This window comes from Pelobates fuscus, chromosome 6 (genome assembly GCF_036172605.1).
Source record: "Pelobates fuscus isolate aPelFus1 chromosome 6, aPelFus1.pri, whole genome shotgun sequence".
NCBI lineage: Eukaryota > Metazoa > Chordata > Amphibia > Anura > Pelobatidae > Pelobates > Pelobates fuscus.
In genome coordinates, this window is record NC_086322.1 from 256,637,567 (window position 1) to 256,661,969 (window position 24,403).

Here is a 24,403-nt window from a genome sequence, read left to right on the forward strand (position 1 = left end):
TGTCATTGTATGTCTCTGCTATTCCTGCACTGTAATAGATGCAGCCCTGTCATTGTATGTCTCTGCTATTCCTGCAATGTAATAGATGCAGCCCTGTCATTGTATGTCTCTGCTATTCCTGCACTGTAATAGATGCAGCCCTGTTATTGTATGTCTCTGCTGTTCCTGCACTGTAATAGATACAGCCCTGTCATTGTATGTCTCTGCTATTCCTGCAATGTAATAGATGCAGTCCTGTCATTGTGTGTCTCTGCTATTCCTGCACTGTAATAGATGCAGTCCTGTCATTGTATGTCTCTGCTATTCCTGCACTGTAATAGATGCAGTCCTGTCATTGTATGTCTCTGCTATTCCTGCCATGTAATAGATGCAGCCCTGTCATTGTATGTCTCTGCTATTCCTGCACTGTAATAGATGCAGTCCTGTCATTGTATGTCTCTGCTATTCCTGCACTGTCATAGATGCAGCCCTGTTATTGTATGTCTCTGCTATTCCTGCACTGTAATAGATGCAGTCCTGTCATTGTGTGTCTCTGCTATTCCTGCACTGTAATAGATGCAGTCCTGTCATTGTGTGTCTCTGCTATTCCTGCACTGTAATAGATGCAGCCCTGTCATTGTATGTCTCTGCTATTCCTGCAATGTAATAGATGCAGCCCTGTTATTGTATGTCTCTGCTATTCCTGCACTGTAATAGATGCAGCCCTGTCATTGTATGTCTCTGCTATTCCTGCACTGTAATATATGCAGCCCTGTTATTGTATGTCTCTGCTATTCCTGCACTGTAATAGATGCAGTCCTGTCATTGTATGTCTCTGCTATTCCTGCACTGTAATAGATGCAGTCCTGTCATTGTATGTCTCTGCTATTCCTGCACTGTAATAGATGCAGCCCTGTCATTGTATGTCTCTGCTATTCCTGCACTGTAATAGATGCAGCATTGTTATTGTATGTCTCTGCTATTCCTGCACTGTAATAGATGCAGTCCTGTCATTGTGTGTCTCTGCTATTCCTGCACTGTAATAGATGCAGTCCTGTCATTGTGTGTCTCTGCTATTCCTGCACTGTAATAGATGCAGTCCTGTCATTGTATGTCTCTGCTATTCCTGCACTGTAATAGATGCAGCCCTGTCATTGTATGTCTCTGCTATTCCTGCACTGTAATAGATGCAGCCCTGTCATTGTATGTCTCTGCTATTCCTGCACTGTAATAGATGCAGCCCTGTCATTGTATGTCTCTGCTATTCCTGCACTGTAATAGATGCAGCCCTGTCATTGTATGTCTCTGCTATTCCTGCACTGTAATAGATGCAGCCCTGTCATTGTATGTCTCTGCTATTCCTGCACTGTAATAGATGCAGCCCTGTCATTGTATGTCTCTGCTATTCCTGCACTGTAATAGATGCAGCATTGTTATTGTATGTCTCTGCTATTCCTGCACTGTAATAGATACAGCCCTGTCATTGTATGTCTCTGCTATTCCTGCACTATAATAGATGCAGTCCTGTCATTGTGTGTCTCTGCTATTCCTGCACTGTAATAGATGCAGTCCTGTCATTGTATGTCTCTGCTATTCCTGCACTGTAATAAATGCAGTCCTGTCATTGTGTGTCTCTGCTATTCCTGCACTATAATAGATGCAGCCCTGTCATTGTATGTCTCTGCTATTCCTGCAATGTAATAGATGCAGTCCTGTCATTGTATGTCTCTGCTATTCCTGCACTGTAATAGATGCAGCATTGTTATTGTACGTCTCTGCTATTCCTGCAATGTAATAGATGCAGTCCTGTCATTGTGTGTCTCTGCTATTCCTGCACTGTAATAGATGCAGCCCTGTTATTGTACGTCTCTGCTATTCCTGCACTATAATAGATGCAGCCCTGTCATTGTATGTCTCTGCTATGCCTGCACTGTAATAGATGCAGCCCTGTCATTGTATGTCTCTGCTATTCCTGCACTGTAATAGATGCAGCATTGTTATTGTATGTCTCTGCTATTCCTGCACTGTAATAGATGCAGCCCTGTCATTGTACGTCTCTGCTATTCCTGCACTGTAATAGATGCAGCCCTGTTATTGTATGTCTCTGCTATTCCTGCACTGTAATAGATGCAGTCCTGTCATTGTACGTCTCTGCTATTCCTGCACTGTAATAGATGCAGCCCTGTCATTGTATGTCTCTGCTATTCCTGCACTGTAATAGATGCAGCATTGTTATTGTATGTCTCTGCTATTCCTGCAATGTAATAGATGCAGCCCTGTCATTGTATGTCTCTGCTATTCCTGCACTGTAATAGATGCAGCCCTGTCATTGTACATCTCTGCTATTCCTGCCATGTAATAGATGCAGCCCTGTCATTGTATGTCTCTGCTATTCCTGCAATGTAATAGATGCAGCCCTGTCATTGTATGTCTCTGCTATGCCTGCACTGTAATAGATGCAGCCCTGTCATTGTGTGTCTCTGCTATTCCTGCACTGTAATAGATGCAGCATTGTTATTGTATGTCTCTGCTATTCCTGCAATGTAATAGATGCAGCCCTGTCATTGTATGTCTCTGCTATTCCTGCACTGTAATAGATGCAGCCCTGTCATTGTACGTCTCTGCTATTCCTGCCATGTAATAGATGCAGCCCTGTCATTGTATGTCTCTGCTATTCCTGCAATGTAATAGATGCAGCCCTGTCATTGTATGTCTCTGCTATGCCTGCACTGTAATAGATGCAGCCCTGTCATTGTGTGTCTCTGCTATTCCTGCACTGTAATAGATGCAGCATTGTTATTGTATGTCTCTGCTATTCCTGCAATGTAATAGATGCAGCCCTGTCATTGTATGTCTCTGCTATTCCTGCACTGTAATAGATGCAGCCCTGTCATTGTACGTCTCTGCTATTCCTGCCATGTAATAGATGCAGCCCTGTCATTGTATGTCTCTGCTATTCCTGCAATGTAATAGATGCAGCCCTGTCATTGTACGTCTCTGCTATTCCTGCAATGTAATAGATGCAGTCCTGTCATTGTGTGTCTCTGCTATTCCTGCACTGTAATAGATGCAGTCCTGTCATTGTATGTCTCTGCTATTCCTGCACTGTAGTAGATGCAGCCCTGTCATTGTATGTCTCTGCTATTCCTGCACTGTAATAGATGCAGCCCTGTCATTGTGTGTCTCTGCTATTCCTGCACTGTAATAGATGCAGTCCTGTCATTGTATGTCTCTGCTATTCCTGCACTGTAATAGATGCAGCCCTGTCATTGTATGTCTCTGCTATTCCTGCACTGTAATAGATGCAGCATTGTTATTGTATGTCTCTGCTATTCCTGCACTGTAATAGATACAGCCCTGTCATTGTATGTCTCTGCTATTCCTGCACTATAATAGATGCAGTCCTGTCATTGTGTGTCTCTGCTATTCCTGCACTGTAATAGATGCAGTCCTGTCATTGTATGTCTCTGCTATTCCTGCACTGTAATAAATGCAGTCCTGTCATTGTGTGTCTCTGCTATTCCTGCACTATAATAGATGCAGCCCTGTCATTGTATGTCTCTGCTATTCCTGCAATGTAATAGATGCAGTCCTGTCATTGTATGTCTCTGCTATTCCTGCACTGTAATAGATGCAGCATTGTTATTGTACGTCTCTGCTATTCCTGCAATGTAATAGATGCAGTCCTGTCATTGTGTGTCTCTGCTATTCCTGCACTGTAATAGATGCAGCCCTGTTATTGTACGTCTCTGCTATTCCTGCACTATAATAGATGCAGCCCTGTCATTGTATGTCTCTGCTATGCCTGCACTGTAATAGATGCAGCCCTGTCATTGTATGTCTCTGCTATTCCTGCACTGTAATAGATGCAGCATTGTTATTGTATGTCTCTGCTATTCCTGCACTGTAATAGATGCAGCCCTGTCATTGTACGTCTCTGCTATTCCTGCACTGTAATAGATGCAGCCCTGTTATTGTATGTCTCTGCTATTCCTGCACTGTAATAGATGCAGTCCTGTCATTGTACGTCTCTGCTATTCCTGCACTGTAATAGATGCAGCCCTGTCATTGTATGTCTCTGCTATTCCTGCACTGTAATAGATGCAGCATTGTTATTGTATGTCTCTGCTATTCCTGCAATGTAATAGATGCAGCCCTGTCATTGTATGTCTCTGCTATTCCTGCACTGTAATAGATGCAGCCCTGTCATTGTACGTCTCTGCTATTCCTGCCATGTAATAGATGCAGCCCTGTCATTGTATGTCTCTGCTATTCCTGCAATGTAATAGATGCAGCCCTGTCATTGTATGTCTCTGCTATGCCTGCACTGTAATAGATGCAGCCCTGTCATTGTGTGTCTCTGCTATTCCTGCACTGTAATAGATGCAGCATTGTTATTGTATGTCTCTGCTATTCCTGCAATGTAATAGATGCAGCCCTGTCATTGTATGTCTCTGCTATTCCTGCACTGTAATAGATGCAGCCCTGTCATTGTACGTCTCTGCTATTCCTGCCATGTAATAGATGCAGCCCTGTCATTGTATGTCTCTGCTATTCCTGCAATGTAATAGATGCAGCCCTGTCATTGTATGTCTCTGCTATGCCTGCACTGTAATAGATGCAGCCCTGTCATTGTGTGTCTCTGCTATTCCTGCACTGTAATAGATGCAGCATTGTTATTGTATGTCTCTGCTATTCCTGCAATGTAATAGATGCAGCCCTGTCATTGTATGTCTCTGCTATTCCTGCACTGTAATAGATGCAGCCCTGTCATTGTACGTCTCTGCTATTCCTGCCATGTAATAGATGCAGCCCTGTCATTGTATGTCTCTGCTATTCCTGCAATGTAATAGATGCAGCCCTGTCATTGTACGTCTCTGCTATTCCTGCAATGTAATAGATGCAGTCCTGTCATTGTGTGTCTCTGCTATTCCTGCACTGTAATAGATGCAGTCCTGTCATTGTATGTCTCTGCTATTCCTGCACTGTAGTAGATGCAGCCCTGTCATTGTATGTCTCTGCTATTCCTGCACTGTAATAGATGCAGCCCTGTCATTGTACGTCTCTGCTATTCCTGCCATGTAATAGATGCAGCCCTGTTATTGTATGTCTCTGCTATTCCTGCACTGTGACAGACATTCCTGCTATTTCTAATTGCTCAAATAGCCCATGTTAAACACTAATTTCATGGGGCTGTAAAAGCAAACCCTTCTTTTCATCAAGTTGCACTAAAAGCAACAAATTATCTATTATCCTATAAATCAATTATACATCTCTGCTATGTATGTCTAGCATTGGTACAGGATGAAAGTCTTCACTACATTACCTGGAACTCCCCGTACCTCCAGGGCATAGCTCAGTTCTCTGAGTAAAGGGGTGCGGCTTGTAGCCACTACACCCAGGTGTGCACCAAATAGTTTTTTTTTTTTTTTTTTATTCTGCAGGTAATAAAATAATCACCCGCTTGTGGTTTACAATATACCCGCTGTTTGTTCATGGCCTCCCTCCTTTTAGCAAGAGGAGCCAGGGAACCAATCCATTAATGTTTGCAGGTGGTAATGATTTCATTTAGATCCCTAGAAACGACATTAGTGCGGTAGGCTGAACGTGATGTCAATTAGTTTGCTTAATCAAACAGAACTAAACATAGGGCAGCCTCTTCATTGCACTTTGATGTGTGTGTGTTCCAAAACACTCTGCACCCAGTGTGCGTTGAAGAATTCTACTCTATTCACTATTTAGAAGTATACACAATGAGCTCTTATGTTTGGCAACATTTTGTGTGATTGCAATCTCAAGTGCTGAATGCTTGGCTGATAACATGGCTTCTAAGTGTTTAATCCAATGAATTGTTTGTTTTGTATCACTTTCCAACTGGAATGATGTTTGCCCAATACATTGTGTAATCAAATAAAACCTATTAAACTGTAATTCAATTGAACGAATAGGAAAGTAGAGGCTGTAAAGTCTACAAAATATATTGCTTACTTACACTTTTTTGTTTTTTTCTTATCCTTTAGAAAACAGGCCCACCACACTTCTTAGTCTATAAAATATTTGTTTGCCTATGAAATGTCATTAAATTGTATTGTAACGTGCTAACAGTAGGTGATGGGTGTTTTTCTGTTGTGAAGTCCAGACACCACATCCACACTAAATTGTTTGATTATAATGAGTGTTGCATACCACAAGTACAGTCCACTGGTTACCATGGCAATCACACAACTTTTAAAATGTTTTGCTAGAATGGTTGGTTATTTATATGTAGTCACCAATTGGGGAGTTATGTATAAAATGGACTGAGATGATTTGTGTTTAGTATCCCCTGTGAATTTGAATATTTTATTAATTTATTTTTTTAATATATAATAAATAAAATCCCTTTTGTTGCCATTCAACAAGAGGAAATGCATAACGAGAGTTGACAAAATTCATTACACAATGGCATTCGTCGAATTTGAGAAAGGTAATATAACACTTCAAAATTTGAGTTTTTAGGTTTTTTTTTCTCTGTCTATTGGATCAAGAGTTGTGTGAAAAGACATTAAGATCGTTTCTGGCCTATATATACACTGTGTAACTATGATTTGCAAGTGTGGGCCAAACCTGCAAAATTACATTAATTTTTTTTCAGTTATTTATAGTTCACGCTATAGTGTTAGTAATACAAAACTATATTCCAAATGCTCTAGTACCCCTCCCCGCAGCAAATAATGCGTCAATATTCCATTTTTCTCTTGCCTGATGCTAGCTGCGATGTCCCTGGGTGCTGGATCGGGCTCCTCCTTGGCTAACATCGTGGTGACTCAAAGCTAATGCACATCCATCACGCATTAGACCTTCCCCATAGGAAAGCATTGATTTAATGATTTCCTTAAGGGATTTATCAAGACACTGGGCATCCTCCGTTAGAAGTTAACCCTGTAATATAATTATTACAGTTTCTCTGGAAACGGCAACAAGTAACATTTCAGGGTTAAGGGGACAGGGGCACTGTACCCAGACCACTTCCATTAGATTAAGTGGCCTGGATGTCCATAGTGTCCCTTTAATTAACCCCTTTGTTTTTATGACCAGTCAGGACTCGGAATAACTAGGTTTTTACATCACTGGTGCTTAATTTTAGTTTTGTTTTTTGTTTTTAAAGAAAAAATTGAGGACAACCCCAGGTATGTTTCCTTTTGGTAGACAAAAAACACCATATTAAATCACATTGGCCTGAGGGTCACTGAGGTGTAGGATCTATAAAAGGGGGTATTAATATATTGGTTAAGCCAGTTACAAAACAAAATAAAAATGGTCTTTATTACTCATTTTATCTGTATGTATTATCATAAGCACATAGCTGGTTGCTCCACGTGTAATAAAGACCATTTTAATTTTGTTTTGTAACTGGCACAACAACCAATATATTAATCCCCTCTTTTTATAGATCCTAAACCTTGATGACCCTCATGCCACTGTGGTTTAATAAGGTGTTTGTCTATTATTACTTCAAGGGTTACCCCTTACCATGGAGCATCTGAGTGAGATTTTACTTAACCCAAAGGTGAAATGTCACTGTATACAGTTGTTTCAATTTGGTCCCTGTTAATTTAAGTAAATCAGGATTTTATGTTGGTTTCCTGCTAGATATATAAAAAAAATTATTATAATTTTTTTTTTTTTTTTTAATAAACTTAAATTTATGGATTTATTTTTGATGTTATGATAGATTTAGGTGGGTGTTGATTAGTAATAAAACCAGTAACTTTGCTTGTCGATAGTTGATCATATAACAAAACATGTACAATTTCTGTGTACATTATTGCAGTAGTGGTAATAACTGTCATGCAGATCTGTTTTTTCTCTATCACCGCAAATATCGCTCATACCGCTTGGATCTCCTTTCCCAGCACTAACGCACACTATACCTGTTAGTGCTTTTTCTACATCGTTCCAGTGCAATAAGTGTAACATTTAGCCTAACTTTCAATGCCCGTTCCTCTCTGCTGTTCAGGGTCGCCCTATTCTCGACACTCCGCACGGCCGACGAGCAGGCCAGAAGAAAAGCTTTGCCTATCCCAGCTTTATGGATGAAGACACAGTTGATGGTGCAGACACTCTAGATTCATCATTCTTCAGCAAGGCAAGACTTTTTTTTATTTTAATTTTATTTTTAACACACAATATTTGTGGTATTACTCAAATAACTTTTTAAACAAAAACCTCTGCTATGACCGCAGGTCGACATGCACGATGAGACTTTTTCTATGCCAGATGATGTTTTCGAGTCGCCCCCTCTCTCCGCTCCATATTTTCGTGCTCATGTGCCAACTCCTGAATACCAGACTGATGGACCTATATCCTCCGCGTGAGTAACACAATGGCTTATACACTAATAAACATTTAAAATTTGTATCTTTTACAATCTACATCATCCTTTTGATCGAGATCAGCATTGCCAAAAATGTAGATCTTCTGACGATCTCCAACCCAAACATCTAAGGATCTACAGTTTGCTTACCCCTGATCTAGATTACATGAAATCGTTCATAATTTTGGTACATTTTACAACCACTGCCACTGTTTCTGCAGTGATATTCCAGGTTTACTTCCAGAGATGTTCTCTTTGTATGTAGAATTTCTATGCTAAAGGGATAAAGTAAAATATTTTTTTTTAAAAATGATAACCCCTAAAGCAAATACTTTTAGATTTCCTCCATGATTAATTGTATTTATTTATTCAACGTAATAATTATTTTTGTGTGCTGGCCCTTTGAATGTGGACGTGATGTGTACCCAAAAGAACATGTTTGATCTTTCAATCTCCATTGTTGTGTAAAACCATCCCATGTAGTTAAGTGTTGATTCTCACTTCTGTGTTATGAAGTGATGGACTCTAATAATGTCAATGGGACACGGATTTTGATCAAATGGAATCTCTGTTTGAGAAGAATCATCAGTGTTTTTTATAATCCTAACTTTGTCCATCTTACTAGGAAGGAACCGGTGAGACCCTGCCAGACCTTCGTCAGCAACACTCGCAGAGGCAAACGCATTGCATCTCAGGTGAAACATTTTGCATTTGACCGAAAGAAGCGTTTGTATGGCCTTGGAGTCGTGGGGAACTGGTTGAACCGAACGTACAGACGCAGCATCAGCAGTACTGTGCAAAGTCAGCTGGAACACATAGACAGCCACAGGTGAGAGGACATTTCATTGTAGGAAGAAAAACCAGGATGAATGGTGTAAAAAATGGCAAAATGCTTTGGGAGGAATGGTAATTTTAGGGGGCACACTTGTACAGGATGGGACACAGAGAAGGCCAGACAAAATTAAATGGCAACTTTTATAGCCTTACCATAATTCTAGGAGCATAGAGAGGCATCGCACCATAGAGTGAGTGGGATATGATGTAACAGATGAACTAACAAGTAGAATGCGTACTTGGCTATAAACAGTGTTGAAAAATATGGAAAAAAGCAGGAGAATCAGTCAGTTTAAAAGTACCGCTTACATAAGTGTTTACTTTGAATCTCACTTCTCTATACTTATTGCAGACCGTACTTTACCTACTGGATCACTTTCGTACATGTCCTCATTACCCTGCTCGCCATCGGTACATACGGCATTGCACCCATTGGCTTTGCTCAGCATACCACCACTGAATTGGTATGTTTTACCCTAGTGTTTTCTGTGTTTACATTAAGTTCCAAGCTACCCCCATAATTATATATTGTGTATATTCAACAAAGGCCACGCGATCTCTCTGCATTCTTGACCGTCATATGTGTTCATTACAGCCTGTAAACTAATCCCACTGCTTTGACCACATTTTGATAATTGCAATGCTCTTCTTTCCCGAAATCCCTCTTTGTACCATGCGTTACCATACTCTCTTCTGTTCAAACTCCCTTGTTTAAAACATTTTGCTATAAAAAAATTAGTATTGAAGTGAAGTCATTCATCCCTTAATACAGCTTTGAGACGGTGGCCCATGGGCAAGACAATGTAAATTGTATGGAATACAAAGTACAAATATCCTAAACACGTATAACCAAGACATACTGTGATCATCTTTCCTAAACCCTTTATCTACAGGTACTACGCAACAAAGGTGTGTACGAGAGTGTGAAATATATTCAGCAGGAAAATTTCTGGATTGGTCCAAGTTCAGTAAGTGGACAGCTTTCATTGTTATTCCTATAAATCTCCAGTTGTTCTTTTATTGTGAACATGATTTTTTGCCACAAACCACCAAATCAAGGTCACATTGCATTCATTTATCTACAATGTTTGTTTGTATTACACAACCTGTTTTTTACTGCCACTGTATCAGTTTCCTGTTCTGCAGACATTTGAGTTTCCTGCATTGACAAACAAAAAAAATTAGTCATCATCTCCTATTTACCTTTGCTGCAGATATCTCTCATTCACTTGGGAGCCAAGTTTTCCCCCTGTATACGGAGGGATGCCCAAGTTGAGCGTTTAATTGAGAAAGAGCGTGATCGAGAGAGAATATCTGGCTGCTGTATTCAAAATGATGATTCTGGCTGCGTCCAAACTCTTAAAAAAGACTGTTCGGTGAGTATTGATAAAAAGACGCACCGTGATATCCTAAGCTGTCAGTGTGTCGTACTACTTAGTTACCACTAGATGGCACCCATTCTGTTCCAGTTTAAATGTCGAACGGAAAACTGAAGCCACATTTTATTTATTTATTTTTTCTTTTTATTGAACAGGAGAGCTGGTTAAGGGGAAGGAAGTCAAAGGGAGGTCTCTGAAATAATTATTCATTATCCATCTGTGAGATTTCTGTGCAGTCTATATTTCTGAGAGCTAGTGGAGTGGGGCAGGTCTGGTTTATTGGTTTATGTGCAAAATGTACCCAGTTCAGTCTGTGAGACTGAATTGAAAGTTCCCAGCTTGCCTTGAGAACAAACTGATTCAAAGTTTGTTTGTGTTTGTGTGCGTTATAATTCTAAATGGGCTAAAAACATGACTGTTTTAAAGATGCTGCTAATATGGAGATATTCATCAGAGGACCAGTAAGGAACCTTACTTAGGGCAGCAAGTACTCACTGTGTGATTCTTTCATTGGTTGTTGCATGAAGAAAGAGTCACTCAGGGTTTCTCTGGAAATTAAAAATTTTCCTGACATATGGTGGCAGTACAATAGGGATGTACTCTTCCCTCAGGACAAGCATCTGAAATAAATAATTAAAGGGACACTCCAGGCACCCAGACCACTTCTGCCCATTGGAGTGGTCTGGGTGCCAACTCCCACTACCCTTAACCCTGCAAGTGTAATTATTGCAGTTTTTTTTAAACTGCAATAATTACCTTGCAGGGATAAGTCCTCCCCTAGTGGCTGTCTATTAGACAGCCACTAGAGGGAACTTCCTGGTCCCTAGCACAGGTTTTCTGTGCTAGAGCGTCGCTGGACGTCCTCACGCTGTGTGAGGACCTCCGGCGTCGCTCAATTCCCCATAGGGAAGCATTGAAATTAATTTTCAATGCTTTCCTATGGGGTGCGCTAATGCGCATGCGCGTCATTGCCGCGCATGCGCATTAGGTCTCCTCGGCCGGCGGGCGAGATCAGTCTCGCCCACCGGCCAACGTAAGCAGAAGGAGGAGCGGCGGGGGAGGAGGAAGCAGCGACGTGGGACCTGTCGCTGCCTCTGGTAAGTCACTGAAGGGGTTTTCACCCCTTCAGTAACCGGGCAGTGGGGGGTGGGAGGGAGAGGGACCCTCCAGTGCCAGGAAAACGGATTGTTTTCCTGGCACTGGAGTTTCCCTTTAACATAAAAAGTTCCTCCCCTTACCAGGTATAAGAGACCAAACCAGCCCTGGGACCTCAGTTCTCTTTCTTGTTCCATCAGGAACGGACGGCATCTGGAATAAGATGGTGAGGCACATGGGTTTCTGCCAGGGGGATCCGGTCTGATAGCCTCCCGGGTGGAGAGCTGAATGGCCAGCAAGCATCCTGCAGGATTACGGAGCATGTATGGTAAGCCTGCTTTATGCCGAGTGCAGTCACCGGAGAAGCAGGGAGGCGGTCTCTAGTGGCAGCAAATCACTGCCTGTCGGAGACGCATGCGCATGGCGGTGGAACGCACGCCCAGGTGGTTATGCTTTCCACCGGAGTTCCGACCGCGCTATGCGCATGCGCGGTCTGAACTCCCCGAAATGGCGCCAGATTTCAAAGGATCTGTCTATTTATGCTGTGCAGATCTTACTGTCAGCATGGATGCTCGGCAGTGAAGGTCTCCCGTGTCACCAGCCCCCCCTCACGGGTCAGAGGTTTTAGAGGTATGATTCTTTATGTTTCTAATCTTTAAAACTCTCTATATTTTTATTGTTTTTACAAATATGGTTTATTTGCTTATGTATTGCAGATATGTCTAGTCCTGTCTCTACTGATAATATGGATAAAGACAAAGTGCCTACTCCTGCTTCTAAAAAAGCCAGTTCCAAAGCTAAACATCTCTGATGTAGTGAATGCTCCACTCCTTTACCAGATGGTTTTAAAAGGAAAGTCTGTAATATTTGCTCTTCTTTGACGCTAGAAAAATCCAAGCAACAAGAGATGAAATCCTTTTTGTCTTGGTTTCAGGATAATCTGGCCCAGACTTTTGAGTCTTTTAAAGAGCCTGCTCACACTTCTCCTGTAAAAACTACTAAACAGAAGTCTAAAAGGAAGAGAACAGAACTAGCCTCGGGTGAATGTTCTTTTTCTTATTCAGAGTCCTCTAGCGACTCTTCTGATACTGAGGTTGGTTTTCCTCATGATGAATTGAGAAAATTTATTAAAGAGGTTAATGTTATCCTTTCTGATGAAACGGTAGACAAATCCAAGAGTAAAGCACTTCCAGTCCAACAAAAAATGCTGGATTTGATTTTCAGAGAATGGAAGAACCCTGAGAAAGGGGCTTTTATCTCCAGACATTTTAAAAGTATTGTTAAAATGGAGGAGGAAGATAAATGGGAAGAATTGCTAGTAGTAGATGTACAAGTGGCTCAGTTGTCTAAAAAAACTACCATACCTATTGGGGAAGTTTCTGGTCTGAAAGACCCTATGGATAAGAGGGCTAAAACTTCCAGCAGACGGGCTTATCAGGCTGCATGATTTCAGGCTAAAGCAGCATTACCAGGGGCTTCAGTGGTGAGAGCTCAGAATCTTTGGCTTAACACTTTGGAAGATGGTCTGGGTGATAACCAAGACAAAGGCCTTTCCCTCCTGTTCCAAAATTTAAGGTTGTCTAATGAGTACCTTATGGATATTATCATGGAGGTGATTAAGCTTTCGGCTCGTATCATGGGGTTGACATCTGTGGCCCGAAGGAAACTGTGGCTTAAGGCCTCGACAGCAGACACTGCATCAAAATCTGCATTATGTGAACTGCCCTTGGAGAAGAAAAAGTTGTTTGGTTCTCCTCTAGAAGAGTTAATCCGACAGATGTCGGAAACCAAGAACGCCTTGCCTCAAGACAGAAAATATGCCTGGAAACCCAGGTATAGAAATTTCCAGTTCAAAAACCGTAGGGGCTTTCAAGAAAAACCCAGGTTTTTTCGTCAACAAAGGAAAAATCCAAGATTTGACACACAAAAAGACAATAAGTCTGACAGAAACAAACATGAGAGTGGGCGGAAGGTTGCAAGGTTTTGTTCACAGATGGACTGAGACCACTACAAATCCATGGATTTTGAATCTGGTGCAAAAAGGATACCGAATAAAATTCTTAGATGTTCCAAGACCAAGTTTCCTTGTCTCCTCCCAAGCCCTTTTTTCTGCCACGGTCTCCCTATTAAGAAAAGGTATGGTAGAAAGGATTCCAACTTCCCAAGTATATCAGGGTGTATACTCCCGGTTGTTCCTAGCCCCAAAACCGGGCATGTCTTTTCGTCCAATCTTGGATCTAAAAAACCTGAACAAGCTCATTCCTTACCAACATTTCAGAATGGAGACTATAGCGTCTGTCACTCATTTCCTTCGAAAAGGAGATTTCATGGCAACGTTTGATTTAAAGGATGCCTATCTGCATATTCCTATGGATGTGAAATCAAGAAAATACCTGAGGTTTGCAATAAGGAAAGTGAAAAATGTCCATCATTTCCAAATCAGAGCCCTTCCATTCGGGCTAGCTTCAGCACCCAGGATTTTTACAAAGGTCCTCACACCTGTCACAGCATTTTTGAGGATGCAAGGAATCACAGTAGTACCTTACTTGGACGACTGGTTAATAAAGGCAGATTCAAGAGGCGCTCTAGAATCAGATGTGGCCTATACACTAGAAATCCTGGAAGAACATAGTTGGATTATCAACCTAGAAAAATCACACCTTACCCCTACAAGGTATATCCTGTTTCTAGGGTTTTTGATCAAGTCAGACACTCTGTCGGTTCATCTGACAAGAGAAAAAAGATAAAGATTTTAATAAAAAAACCTTCTTCGGATGTCAGAATGTTCAGTGAGGAAAGCCATGCAGGTTTCAGGTCATCTGACCTCTACAATCCCGGCAGTAAAATGAGCTAGAGCGGAATCAAGGCCCTTGCAGTGGGAAATTCTTGTCCAATGGTCAAAAAAGGAAGAAGACTTGGATGCATTAAGGAGTATATCAGATCATACAAAAGAAAAAATCTCTTGGTGGCTATTGGAAAAATTCATTACAGAAGGCCTGTCTTTTCGTCAAAAATCTTGGATCGTGATTTCTACAGACGCTTCAAATACAGGTTGGGAAGCTCACCTCCTGTATCACTTAAGACAAGGTGTTTGGTCGAAAAAGGAAACAAAGGAATCTTCAAATTTCAAGGAGTTGTTAGCAGTACTCTACGCTCTTCAGCAGTTCAAGGATTTAATTGTAGGGAAAGCTTTAAAAATCCATTCGGACAATCAAACTACAGTCTCCTACCTGAACAAACAAGGCGGTACAAGAGTAAAAAAATTGTATTTCCTTTGCTCACGGCTTATGTCCTGGGCTCAGTCATCTAGACGACATTTCAGCCATTCACATTCGTGGAATAGACAACGTGGTAGCGGACGATTTAAGCGGATCAAAATGGTCCCAGAACGAGTGGTCTCTCAATCCAGAAATTTTCGCTCAGCTGGTGAAGAGATTCGGTCTTCCAGTCATAGACCTTATGGCAAGAAGATCAAATGCAAAAGTAAGATTGTTTGCCTCCCTCTTCAAGGTAGACAGGCCGCTGGTAATGGATGGTCTTTCGATCCGGTGGTAGTTTCCCCTTGCTTAAATTTTTCCCCCAGTAAGCCTTGTCCCAAGGATTCTGCAAAAGGTAACATCAGATCAAGCTCATATTCTGGCCATAATACCGTACTGGTCAAACCACAGCTAGTTCTCGGTTTTAAAGAAAATGGCTTTAAAGTACTGGATTCTCCCAGTAACCCCGGATCTTCTGTAAAACGAGGGAATTCCAGTAGAAGTGTTGAACATGTTCAGGTTGACAGCTTGGCTGCTGCACGGCTAATTCTGCATAATAGGGGCATTATAGAAGAGAGGTTTCAGTTACTGTTTCAGACACATTGTGGACAGTTTTTATCCTATGCTGATTGATTCTTACCTATGTGTAAGTAATAAATGTTTTTTGGACTTTGAACAAGTCTTTCTACTTTTTTCATTCTGGATGTCTTTTCTTTTTGTATCTTTCTCCACTAATGAGATTGAATAATTTTGAAAGCAGAGAAACATCTGAGATACGCCCTATTTTCACTGAAAACGTGTGAGTGATCCATTTGGCACATACCACTATTATACATTTATCAAACAGAGTTGCACTATGTTACTTTTTATTTCCCTATAGTTGGATTGACCCATATTTTGGTTTCATGTTTATATGGAAGATCTGAGGATATCTTCAGGTTAAAATCTACTATTTAGAGGAAAGTTTTTTTTATTTATTTATAACACCTGGTGTTATGTCACATTGGTGAAATTGTAATACCACTAAGCTATATAGTGAAAGGATTTTGTATTTTGTTTTACACTGTTAAATTCTACCAGTAGCTCTACCTCTTCTATCTAAAGATTTGGATGAGATTTCTTCACTGGTGCATATCTAATCGTTGCATAGGATCCTCTCCTTCTACTGATACTATTCTTCATTTTTTTACAAGATGGCCTTGCTCAAGGTTTTAGTCTGTCTACCCTCAAAGTCCAAGTTTCCGCTCTCAGTAATTTTTTGGTAAAAAATTGGGCTTCTGATCCTCTCATTAGGAGATTTTTTTTAAAGCTGCAAAACTCGTAAAGCCTCCTAAGAAAATCTGTTTTCCCTCTTGGCATTTGTCTTTAGTTTTGAAACCTCTGTGTACTCAGCCTTTTGAACCTTTGGAAGAAGCTTCATTGAAGAATCTGTCCCTGAAGACCGTGTTTTTGGTGGCCATTACTTTGGCTAAGAGGATAGGGGAACTCCAGGCCCTTTCTTCCTCTCCTGACTTTACAAAATGTCTTCCGGATAAAGTGGTTATGTTCCCTAAGCCTTCCTTTCTTCCGAAAGTCATCTCCTCGAAGGTTATCAACCAACCTATTTTTCTTCCTTCCTTTAATGGTCCATCTATGCCAGATTGGGAATTGGATTGGAGCCAACTAGATGTTGGTAGGTCTCTGAAAATCTACTTGGACTGCTCCTCTGCGTATAGGATGACTGATCATCTATTCGTGAATTTCTTTGGAAAATTTAAAAGCCAAGTTGCCTCCAAGGCCACTTTGGCAAGATGGCAGGTGGATACTATAAAATTGGCTTATTCTGGGGGGCGGGGCTTGGACGCCATCCTGGAAGGTCGCAGGACGATTGAGCTCCCGACAAAACTCGACATAAAAGCATTTTAAAAGGTGGAAAATACCCCAACACAGTTGCCCCTCACACGACAGCATCCTCCCGCACCACCGGAGCGACCTAGCAGGGGACAATACACCCACCATCCTTGCTAACCAGCAGCTGCGGCCTAAAATCTAAAGCGGCCTGGCGCTGCCCTGGCGGTAGAAACGGCCGATCTCCATGTCTGGGGCGACACAGGCTTTCACGCTTGAGGATAGTCCGAGCCTCGTACTCCCCCCCCCCCCCCCCTCTCTAGGCCGGCGGGGGTGATCCCGGCCTCCACTAAGCGAGTACTCACTTCCACAACGCTCCTAGACGACACAGGTGAAGGAAGCCTACACGCGGTCGCCTAAAATGGCCGACTGCAGAGCTCCACAAACCTACTCGCAACTTAGCAACTGGGAAGCAGACTTCCAGAAAAGATTCAATGCTATGTGCCAGCGGTATTGGAGCAACTGGGAGAAGCGGCAAAAGCCACCTATAAAGCCTGTACCTGTGGCACAGCCTCCGGTAAGAACCCCGGCTCGACGCCTCACTCATAAGCTGAGGACCCAGAAGGTCCGCGGCACCACCCGTAGTTCACGCTCCAGGTTGCGACACAATTGCCTGAGACGCCGGAACCCCCCTCCAAAGACAGTGAGGGTGACTCATGGACGGAAGGTAATGGGTCCTGACCACAGCCGAGGCTGCTGTGATGCTGCTCGGCACGGCGACACAGGAGATGAAAGGACCCTGCCTGCACCAAGCCTGACTGCCACAGGCATAGGCTGAGAGAACGGTTTCCACCTGGGTCGAGAACACATCCAGGCTAATCACTTGCTTTTTACTTTTCATTTTTTAATTTCTGCCTTGATAATACTGTGATTCCTACCTTAACTATTAATCTGTATTCTATGTATCCTCTCACTGGCAACCAACAGAGAGGTCAGGAACATACATCTTTCCATAGATTGATAGCCCCATTCTCTCAGCCAACTATGGCATCAACCACAAGCATGTATACAGGTGCACAGGGCTCCTTAATCAATCCACTTGAGGCAAATCGTGCTAAATCCCCAGTTACACCCTACCACAACCCAGTAGCAGAATTTAGTGAATAGCCAACATAAACCGTGACATGCCCATTTACCAGAGCCTAATGAATGGTAGAGCCAGGCTGCACACTCATGCTAAGATCCACTGTAATGTGCCCTCAATGTTTAACCCCTGCATAATTAAGCGCACCTAATCACCTAAACTACGAGTACCCACACATGCTTGAATGTAACCTACATACTCAAAAATCAATGTATGTTTCATGTCACAAGCCTGTAGACCTCAACGAGACCCACCACATTGGACGTACTTACTTAGCTTATACTCCGCTTGCACTAAAACCTTTATAAAATTGTGCCTACACTCTAAATGCCACGCAAATGTTTAACTATGTTTGTATTCTAATAGCCTGTAACTGCCGTCGTGGCAATACAAGCATGCCTGTTATCTCTTGCACAGCAAAAATAAAAAATAATAATAAAAAAAATTGGCTTATTCTACCTCGAATCTACCTCTGCCTGCCTCCTTGAAAGCACATTCTACTAGAGCCATGGCTCCCTCTTGGGCTGAAAAAGCGTGTGCCTCTCCGGAAGATATATGCAAGGCGGCTACCTGGTCTTCTTTCAACACTTCTGACGCTGATTTTGGGCACAAGGTGTTACAAGCTGTTATTGCCTAAATTCCCGCCCTTAGTCTGGGATTTTTTTTATTCTTTCTTTTATTAAGGCATGCAAGGTGGGATACAGAATAAAGAAAGGGAAATGTACGAGTGGCGTACACCATGTCACAGCGTTTGCATTAATGATTTACATTTCCTATATATTAATGCCTCATTTTTTGTTTTTATGTTGTCGAGCTAGTAAGAAAAGAGCTGTTTAACATGCTTAATTATGAGCAACTATGTTCAACTATGGTTAACTCTTGAGTTTGGTAGCCTCTGGGTATTTAGGCTTGTGCTTTAAGATGGCGGTTAAGCTGGGACTCCCTTCCTGTATATGATAAGCTTCACTTATGGGAGTACCTGGCCTCTAAAGGCGTACTGAGTGAGGTATAGGGGCATGAATCACCAGTGGTGGAGCACAGTCATAAAGGTTTTGTGATAGGCACATAAAGGCTATCCTGTCTTGCTAACTGAGAGGGGCCAATTATTCCTAGTAATTGTTAAGCATGGTATTATCGGGTAATAAGCAGTAGGTAGCATGCTAACTTGGCTTGACTGGCATATAAACAGATTGGCGATTAGATGAGACCTAATAATACCCGGAAATAAAAACCGTAAAACCAGACTGTAACACAAAATAAAGATGAAATCACAATTTCCACTAAGACTAGATGCAGTGTTGTACATTTGAGAGAGATACTGCGAAGCTTCGCATTAGGGGTTTGTCGCTTCTTCCTGGGGCTGTTTAACCAATGCCTATTGATGGCAACCTGTTAACCCCAGGGAACATGTGTCTAACTAACTGCAGGCCCCCTACCCTGAGTCCCATGGCAGTCCAGGGTACTTGCATCCCGATCAGTAGACTTGGTACGTTGTTGGGGCTGAGAGGTAGGCTTCTGAGGAGAGTCCGTCTGAGGATGCGAGCTGTGGGTGCTGGGATGGCCCATTATGAGCTGCGGCTCTGAAAGCACCTGGCTCCCGGTCGGGTCGCCGAGGTTGGTGCTGATGTGAGGACTCCTGCCTTTGGCTCTTCACCGGCCATGCTACGTCTGGATCTCGCCCATGTGGCCGTGACGCGGCTGTGTTTTGCTGTGTGTCTGGCTTGAGCGATGCTGCGGGGAGAGATACCCATGAGTGTCGCTGGGATCGGACCACGGTAAGCAAAGGGCTCCTCTTGGCTTGGGGACATTGGGCTGGTTTCAGCTCTGGGTAGGCCTTGTGCCTGGGTGGAGGTAGATTAGCCTCCGTTGTCGCCAGACTCACCAGTGTAGTATGGGAGGTTGGTTGGTGCGCTCTGGTTTGTAGACGGAGCCCGAATGCTTGACAGATCCTCTCAAATTTAACCTCGAAAGACTCTCTCCATGATATGCTATTGAGCCTTGCTTGTGCTCGTTGAGGGTGTAGCGCGTCCACCATCTTGGGCGACCATGCAGTTGTAGAGTCGCTGAATTGTCTTGTCGACCCTGCCGAAGTGTAGGTGCACCCAGAGAGGTCCGGGATATCCCCCCCCCACTCTTGTGGTAGGCTTGAGCCCTGAGCTGGGAGATCGGCCGTCTCCCCCAACAACTGGACCGTCGGCTGCGGTAGGCCATAGGCTGAGGCACAGTGTGCTTCCATCAGGGCACCCAAATTCAGGCTTGGGGTGTAGTCGGACGTGTTGAGGGTGAACCTCTGGTTGCCTAGGTTTCTTGTCTCGCTTGGGTTGCCAAAGTATTTCAGCCGTTTTAATGCAGGTTAGCAGGACCTAGTTACACACATGTCTGGCCATCTTGGCGGTCAGGCCCCACCCCCCGATATACTCTAATCTTTATGATTAAAAGTATATTTAGGTCAATTGCCACAGATAAGAAAAAGCAATACACTGTAACGATTGAAATGCTTTTGAATGTCAAAATATACTTGGTGTCTGTTTTTGTATTTGTATTTTTTTTTTTTTTATGGTGGGGATGTTTATACAATTATATGAATTATCGATAGGAGAATGTGTCCACAGTCGTCCATTTTAAAATAAATTGCAACTTTTGCACTTTTAAATCTAAAATACTATTTTACTATTTTTGTGTGCAGTGAGAAACTATTCAGTCAACTCTGCAGCCTAACCTGTGACCAATAATTTACCTGTGCAAGTGTAAATTTACCTGGAGCATATGTCCTTGCTCTGTGTCAATGTCTGATTACTGTGATGAACACTACATATTTTTAAATCTATCATTTTACAGGAGACTTTGGCAACGTTTATCAAGTGGCCAGATAACAACGCCCCCTTCCTGCACCAGAACAGCAATGATAAGAGGCAGTCCGGAGCAGTCTGTCACCAAGACCCAAGGTGCATGTTTTTTTTTGTGTGTATGTGTTTGTTTTAGACATTTGGAAATCTGAAGCCAGCTCTCGGTTCTCCTGCAAAAATGGTTTTCTGGGGAACAGGAAGATAATATGCCTAGACTCAAAACAAGTTATAGTTGGACTTCAATTCAGCCAGAGTGGTGGTGTACCTCACCGCCATTCTCTCCTACATCCCACAAATTGGGAAAAATACTTATTAGGTGATACTATATAAAGTTTTAGCACTCCCCCTTTCCCTTATCAGGGATACGGTAGTGATAGACGCAGCATTGTAACTGAATTTATACTAAGATTGGGCTTAGAGTTTAAAACCACATGCCAAGCATTGCTGGGATTATTGATGTGATTTAGTAAATCTGCCTACTTAACACCTGGTGGGCTGTCCTAAATTTAAGTCTGTATCCCTGCCACGTGCTCTTGTTTTGTCCCAGAGCGGTGATGGCTTAGCTGCCGATTCAAGGCTTTGATTGACACTCACCTGATGATCATTAATTACTCTGTAAACTAAGCAGCACAGAATATCCTATGTATCTAACTAAATGACTTATTCAAATACATTTCTGTGTATACTTTTGGCCTTTGATTTTTATTTTTATTTTTTTTTTTTCTTTGTCATTTGAATATGTTTTGGAAGTTAGATTTAAATATCCTGTATATCTAGAATAATACAGTATACATGTGCTATTGAATGAATAATGGCATATATACATGACAACTACACGTTTTATGTAACCACATCTAGACCTTTGTCTCTTAAATAAACTTATCATTCCAAATCCTATTCTTCTTGATTCACAAGTTTTCTTTTTTGAGACTCCGCATCCACAGGATAACAAAACATCATGATCTTAGTATTTCCACAAGGGATGTTGCACTTCTTACTGGCCACCCAGGGTCCACACTAGTGTTTATTGATTATCTAGATTGGAATACCCTTTAGATGTGCCATCATTTTTAGAATATTATATTTACGGTGTCTCATTCTCTCTCTCTCTATTCCCATTGTCCTTGGCCAGGGCTGGCCCTTATGAGGTCAACGTGGGTAATTTTTTTTTTTTTAATCAACAAAACCTGTTGTTACCTCTTGGTGTAGTTGTCGATAATTATTTGACTGTACCATATTCCTCCACTGATATTTTGGTACAGTCAAGAAAGAGACCAGACCCACTCTTCATATAGAGTGGCCAGTCAGTGAGCTGCATGCAATCAGGACATGATGTTGGAGGTCTTGCATGATCGGACTCAGCCAGCACTCTGAGGAACTTCCATCACTGGCTGCTTGTCAGTCCAGCCTTGTAGTTGGAGAATCCACTCTGCAAGTACCTGCTTGAGGAACTGCATAAAAGTAAACCTATTATTTAAACTCATTAGAAACATTAGATTCATTGACCTTAACCCATGTGCTTTTCTAGTTAAACGCAGGGATACATTCCGTGCTTTTACCATCTCTTTTCCTACAGGACATGTGAGGAACCAGCATCCATCGCACCCCATGTCTGGGCTGACGACATTACCAAGTGGCCAGTAAGTGTTTTTTTTTGGGGGGGTGGGGGGGGGGTTGTTTACATTTTTTTATGTATTTTTATTTTACAAAGAGGGAGTCTATACAGCCATTATCCAGATAAGATGGGTTCCTCAACTGATCCATCTTTCATTTGTTTTTGTTGCTAGATCTGTACGTTCCAGCAGACCAATAACCACACCGGGTTGAAGCACATGGACTGTAAAATAAAAGGGAGACCGTGCTGCATTGGTACAAAGGGAAGGTGAGGATATTTCCGGTGGTCAGAAAATTAAATACAAATCATCTGCTCTCAGCTTACCCAAGATTAGTGCAGAAGACATAACATGCAGGGACGTATTAGCCGCGAGGCAAACAAGGCATTTGCCTTGGGCGGCATTTTCCAGGCCAAACGCCCAAGGCAAATGTCTTGTTAGCCTTGCGGCTAACTGACATGCCAGATGGGCTGGCTGCTAGGCGCGGGCTGGTGAGGGAGCACTTTCCCCTGAGCTCTCTGCTCAGCTCCCTCACGCGCCGCAGGCATAGTGAGGCTGGGAGCCGGAATATGACATCATATTCTGGCTCCGCCTCCCAGCCTCAGTCTGCGGGCGGCGCGCGTGGGAGCTGAGCAAAGAGCTCAGGGGAAAGTGCTCCCTCGCCAGCGCTGCCCACGCCTAGCAGCCAGCCCAGCAGCCCGATCGGCAGCCCCAGGGAGAGGGAGAACCCCACCCCCCCAGCATTCCTTAAGGTAAGGAGGCTGGGGGGGGGGGGGGTTAAATAAATAAAATAAAAAAGTGAATGTTAATGTGAGTGGGTGTCTGCCTGTTAGTGTCTGCCTGTTAGTGTCTGCCTGTTAGTGTCTGCCTGTTAGTGTCTGCCTCTTAGTGTCTGCCTCTTAGTGTGTGTCTCTTAGTGTGTGTCTCTTAGTGTGTGTCTCTTAGTGTGTGTCTCTTAGTGTGTGTCTCTAAGTGTGTGTCTCTAAGTGTGTGTCTCTTAGTGTCTGTCGGTTAGTGTCTGTCGGTTAGTGTGTGTGCCTGTCTGTTAGTGAGTGTTTGCCTGTTAGTGAAAATGTGTTTCTGTCAATGAATGTGTGTGTGTTTATTTAGAATGTGGGGCAGGGGGGAAGGGTTGGGGGGGGGGGGGGGAGCGCCTGAGTTTTGTCCTGCCTTGGGCAGCACAAAACCAGGATACACCACTGATAACATGTGCGTGCGTGCGTGTGTGTGTTATGCATGTGTATGTAGTTGGTTTTACAATATTTTCTATCAATACTTTTTTCTCAGCTGTGAAATAACGACCCGTGAATACTGTAGCTTTATGCATGGCTACTTCCATGAGGAAGCCACACTGTGCTCTCAGGTGAGTGTCTGAAGACCTAAGGCTCGCCTCAAGGTATATATAATGATAAATCATAATCACAAATACCTCTTTCGCCTGCAGGTTCACTGTCTGGATGAGGTCTGTGGTTTACTGCCCTTTTTAAATCCCGAAATTCCAGATCAATTTTATCGCCTCTGGCTGTCACTCTTCCTTCATGCTGGGTATGTCCTGGTCATGGTCATGGTCATTTTTATTTGTTTGCTTGTTTTTTAATGTTTTGGTAAAATTTGGGTCATATTGTTCTGTGAGGTATTCTTGTCTAGCCTGGACGCCTTATCTGGCCATTGTGACATTATTAATATAACTGATCCTTTCAACTAGTCTGTACATTATTGCTACTGACTAGTAAGCAACCACATATTCACACCCTATAAATCATCCAGAAATTGAAATCCATGTACTATTTTTATTAAAAGTTCAGTTAATCATTTTTGTAAGCGTCAACATATTACAAGGTTTCTTGAAAAATCCAACTAGATATTGAGTTATTGCCTGAACTCAACATTTATCATTATTCAAAAACGCGTTTTAGACCGTTCCCATTCGTTTTGATTTTTGAGCTTTACAAATATGTTAAAGTAGGGAAGATCAACTTCAGAGATTTCACAGTAAAAAGCATTCGTGCACCATCGCAGGCTTTGTCCGTGAACTACTTGATAGCACTTTTCACCTGATGCTCCCAGCCTATC

General features: G+C 42.5%; 1 protein-coding gene across 5 annotated transcripts in view; it reads left to right on the top strand.

Moving 5' to 3' along the window:
* RHBDF2 (rhomboid 5 homolog 2) overlaps positions 1-24,403 on the top strand; it is a 68,871-nt gene that overhangs the window by 38,996 nt on the left and 5,472 nt on the right. For all 5 annotated transcript variants that reach the window (XM_063458988.1, XM_063458991.1, XM_063458990.1 and 2 more), the window contains exons 6-16: positions 7,979-8,107; positions 8,205-8,332; positions 8,961-9,164; positions 9,522-9,633; positions 10,063-10,137; positions 10,384-10,545; positions 20,710-20,816; positions 22,294-22,357; positions 22,505-22,599; positions 23,618-23,693; positions 23,775-23,875. In XM_063458988.1, the coding sequence (XP_063315058.1) occupies positions 7,979-8,107; positions 8,205-8,332; positions 8,961-9,164; positions 9,522-9,633; positions 10,063-10,137; positions 10,384-10,545; positions 20,710-20,816; positions 22,294-22,357; positions 22,505-22,599; positions 23,618-23,693; positions 23,775-23,875 (1,253 nt within the window). The remainder of the gene's footprint in view (positions 1-7,978; positions 8,108-8,204; positions 8,333-8,960; positions 9,165-9,521; positions 9,634-10,062; positions 10,138-10,383; positions 10,546-20,709; positions 20,817-22,293; positions 22,358-22,504; positions 22,600-23,617; positions 23,694-23,774; positions 23,876-24,403) is intronic.